This window comes from Nicotiana attenuata, unplaced genomic scaffold (assembly GCF_001879085.1).
Source record: "Nicotiana attenuata strain UT unplaced genomic scaffold, NIATTr2, whole genome shotgun sequence".
Lineage (NCBI taxonomy): Eukaryota > Viridiplantae > Streptophyta > Magnoliopsida > Solanales > Solanaceae > Nicotiana > Nicotiana attenuata.
This window is the reverse complement of record NW_017673387.1, coordinates 66,019-70,933: the sequence shown is the minus strand read 5'-3', so window position 1 is coordinate 70,933 and position 4,915 is coordinate 66,019. Positions and strand designations below refer to the sequence as shown.

The window sequence follows — 4,915 nt, the reverse complement described above, 5'->3', positions numbered from 1 at the left end:
ATATATATTTGGGATACATGGAAATTCAAATCATCATTCAAAATCAACTAAGGACACACACAAACGAAAAAACCAACTCGTAGCACCTTCCAATTTCAAACTGGAAGACGTTTGTATGCTTATAAGAAGTTGCCCTTTTTATAGCATATATAAAGCCAATTTACAGGAAACAAGGAAGAGCGGATAGCTCTCATGGTAAATCAATGAAGCCTAATATTAATTTAAGAATTACCCAATTCACCCTCTGGAAGGTTTTTTCAGGTATTAAGGTCCCGTCTTACCCTCACCCATGTGAGCTTCGCAAAGCATAGCCAGTTATAAGTACAAATAAATAAAGGATGAGGATAGCAGTAGATTGACAAGTAGAGTGTAGTCTTAACTATGACAAATCTTCGAAAGGATACAAAAGATTCAAGTTGCTATCCAATAAGTGTAATTAAATGGTTGAAAAGTTCCTTCTCCAACCTGATACTCCACTAAGTATGGCTATTACATTTCGATGTATCTCGGGGTGTAATGCTTTTACATTCATCATATTAATTCCAGTTCCTACTTTGCTCTTTTATGATCTCGACTAATGATTCAATTGCCATGTAAAGCGTGGAAGGTTCTACCAACTACCATAACCCTCAAAAAAGAGTTTAAGTTCTATGCACTAAGGATAAATAAATTTACACAACCAAATCACTTAAAAGGCACTTGCAGATAACTCTAGTTAATAACATTGATTGATAACCTACAAGTCACGGTAAGTAAACTGTCATAACAAGTTATTTTACAAGGATGGTGTAAGAAAATCTTTATAAGACATCTAAATTCTTAAAGGAGTTTTCAAGCTAATTAATACACAATTACTACCAAAATTTCAAACTAATAAATAAATAAAAAGCGATAATTACAAGAGCAACGACTGAAACGACGCCGTATAAGATCGCGAGGACATGGAAAGTACGGTCTTGCCAAACCGTGGATTCGTTCACCTCCTCCCACCAATTTATTGCCTCATGCAAGCGGTACGCCACCGCCGCCGCGGACGTCGACGGGTCCACCGCCGTCTCTACCCGACCCATCGCCGGAGATCCGAAATTAGACACCAAAGTAAAGTTAAAAAAAAAGGAAATTCTTTGAGAATTTGTTTTAATAAAGTCTTTCCTTTTTCAGAAAATTGTTGTCTAAAACGGCCGGCGAGAAGAGAGCGTGTATTAAAGACGTGTACGACGACGTCCCGTGATCGTACTTTTTAGGATTTTGAATATTATTAAGAAATGTTGTACTACGAGATTTAAAGAGAATGATGAGGGTAATATTGTCCGAAACGTACAAATCAGGTGAAAAACTTAGGACAGCTAAAGTAATGAATCGGCACAATTGTTTTGCAACAGATTACACGTGGGTTGACAACGGAGAGGATGTGCTTTTAGTTTTTTTTTTCTTTTTTTTTTTCAAAAGGATGTGCTTTAAGATTACTAGCAAAAATTGTTATGGATAATTGTTCATAATAATTAAAATTAATAACTTAAATTTAAAATAAATAATCTTTTACAACAGGTTAAATAATTTTAGATTTTGTCTATAAGTTAAATTCCTATATCATTGTTGTTTGTATCAAAATCAATTAGACATGTGTCTTCTACTTAAAAAGTTTGTGTTTAATTAATTACAAAAGGTTATATGCTTTTGTCATTTAATTGTGATTAACTATCGGAGTTGATTGAGTTATTTTTTTTTTTTCTTTTTCATTCGGTTAACCATTTCCTAAATTGAAAAGAAGGGACCAAAAAAAAGGAAAAACAAGGCCTCGACCATGAAAAGAACTCGTCTGAAAATTATTTTTCTGTTATAAAACAATAAAAGAAGAAGAAAAGTATTGCAGGGAAAAGTGGGGAGAGAGAATTTTTATTAATATTTGGGATGAATTACAATAGAATAGAACCCTCTATTTATAGGGAGAGGGTGACTTAGCCACCAAGCAATGAACCCTAGAATCTCTCTAAATATAGACATTCACCATAAATAGAACTTTATTTATAACACTCCCCCTTGAATGTCTATTCGACAGATAATGTGCCTCGTTAAAACCTTAACTAAAATAAAACTCAGTGGGAAAAAAATTCTAGTAAAGGAAAAAGAGTACACTTATCTAACAATACGTCTTTTGGTTGCCTCGTTAAAAACCTTGCAAGGAAAACCCAGTGGGACAAAACCTTGTAAGGAAAAAAGAGTACAACGCGTATTAACTCCCCCTGATTAGAGCATCAATTCACATCCTTAAGCATTTGCATTTCAATCTTGTGCACCATCTTCAAAAGATCGTTGGTAGTTATTTGATAAACAATATCAGCCATATTAACTTCAACGAATTTGTTTCACCTTGAAATCATCATCCTTGATAGAGATGAATTGTCTTCATATGATCTTGTTGGAATCGTCAGTTCAATATCTTCACATAGAGGTGAAAAATCTTGCTATCATATTATCATGCATATAATTATAGCAAGATATATTTGTGCACAAATTGCACTGAGGATGTAGTACTTCATGACCATGAATTTTATATGCTTTAAGCAATTTAAATCCTTCAAGGATTGTTAAGTCATATAAGCCATATAATAGACTTTAGATGCATATCAAGTTTTCATGTCATGCTAGACATATAAGATATCGAAAACTGATTGCACATACCATTGACTTTATACTTTCAAGTGTTTGAACTACATGTTGAAAACTACATGTCTTTCATATGAAACCAATTCTATTCGAATTGTTTCTTCAGACTTAAGATCCTTATATATATATTTAGCGCTATCATAGATGTCGTCGACAAACATTTTATATCAGTTTCAATATTTTTTTCATAAAGACATAACATAGAGATCTCTTCATTCATATATTCAGGTACCTGAATCTTTTATGAGATTTTATGAAGTGTTATGTCATGTGATCTTCTAGATCACTTGCCCTCCTTTATTATGATCATTTTGATCATTTGCTCATCTTCTTTATCAAGAAGTTTTATTTGAAACCGATTTGTCTATATGCTTTAAGCGTACCATAGACTTTGTCCTTCTAGGACTTAATAGGAGCATTTGCAATGAGAGTATAGTTACTTTATTTGGGTCAGCAAATGCGTCTGGCATGCTTTGCAATAAATTGCACATGAATTATCCTTTTCTGAACTTCGAGTTCATATTATTTTACTCGGGGATCTAGATGTATAAATGATAATTCATTCCATGTAACTTTTTCTCAACTGTTGTATCTTGTCTCCCCCTCATGTTAGAAAAACTAATTTGTTTCCTCAACTTTGAGAACCCATCTTTGTGCGTTATGGTGTTAATCAAAATATACACCGCACATCAATAATAATAAGATGGAATTATTTGATTCCTGACCCTGAACCACTTGTGAGGGGAGAATTTAATATACTTTCGTATATAACCTATATCAAACTGATATAGATAACTTTGTTCTCATAAGCAATAGTTTAGCTATTAAGTGGAGGCACTCAATAAATCATTTTGCTAAACCAACTGTGATGTAAACCAACTTATCAAGAAGAACTATCTTGAATAAAAAATCTGGAAATTATGCTCTATATTAAATTATTGAGCAAGTTACCTCGCAAAAACCAGGTTGCGGGTCAATAATAATTGCACATGTAACCATCTCATAGATGCATCTTATGTGATATACATGGCAGGTGAATGAGCCCATATTCACCTTTGATATTTCCAGCATTCATGGGATTCAATCCCAATTTTAATTGTCTATTAATCAATAAGAACAAGCAATGTAAGAGAATTCATAAAGAACTTTCTAGTTCTTCAATATTTACCCATGTGAATTATCTTTTATTTTTGCACATCATACTTGAATTAACATGGCTAAACCAATTATGCCAACTAGATAAATTATCAATATTGATAAACTTCAGGTTTACACCATGATGTGTGCAATGAATAAACTCCAAATTTATTATGATATGGGTTTTTATATCAATAAATATCCCTTCATTGTGGTATTCTTTTGTTTATGTAGTACAAATTGGAGAATAAAGCGGGTAGCTTTTCACATACATATTACCCCGCTACAAGTTGTAGTAATAGAAGATATTAAATCTTTCCTTTATTTATAGTCTCAATATAATCAACCGTTTTCGCGTATACTTTGGAAACTGAATAAGTTTCTTTGAGACTTACTACAACACAACACCTTATTGGTAATTAATTGTGTTTCTCCAAAATAGTATAATTGGCTCTTGCAGAGTTCTCAATTAATTTTGTAGTACCACATATTCATCAACACCCATATGGTGAATATCTCTTTTAAAGAGAAAGTTATACCATTATGGTTATGGTCAAAATTATATGCAAGTTTTGTTTCTTGCATTACCGTTGTCTTTTAACAATCACAATGCCAAAATATTTTGGCGTACAATAGGTACGTGACCAATGACCATTCATGCCATAATAATGACATTGATTTCTTATATCATCTCAAACCTCCTTCTAGAGGTGAGTGTGGTATATTCACTACCACTAGCACGTTCATATTCTTCCAAGAATGAATATGTATTCATAAATCAGATGTTGTCACATTCACATCATGAATGGACCATGATCATCTATATGTGATTTATAAAATCTCATGTCAAATCGATGACAAATATTACTTTCAGAGAGTGAAGAATTATTTTGAGAATCCTTATTATTCTCATTATCACAATGATGACGATTATAGTTTCGTCTATTGCCACGTCCACATCCATTGATACCTTCATGGTAATAATTTTGTCTTCTTTCAGACTTATCACATATTGCTATCACATTCTTTTAAGGGAATGAGAATGGAGCAAATTCAATGGGAGGGGTTTTCAATTCTTTGCCCACAATCATACATGAATTTGATCATGGCG

General features: G+C 32.8%; 1 protein-coding gene across 3 annotated transcripts in view; it reads right to left on the bottom strand.

Annotated features, from left to right (window-relative positions):
• The window catches only part of LOC109216236 (tobamovirus multiplication protein 3-like), a 6,925-nt gene extending 5,606 nt beyond the window's left edge, over window positions 1-1,319 (bottom strand). For all 3 annotated transcript variants that reach the window (XM_019380373.1, XM_019380375.1, XM_019380374.1), the window contains exon 1: window positions 900-1,319. In XM_019380373.1, coding sequence (XP_019235918.1) covers window positions 900-1,070 — 171 coding nt within the window. In that variant the 5' untranslated portion in view covers window positions 1,071-1,319. The remainder of the gene's footprint in view (window positions 1-899) is intronic.
• Between the last annotated feature and the right edge of the window lie 3,596 nt (window positions 1,320-4,915).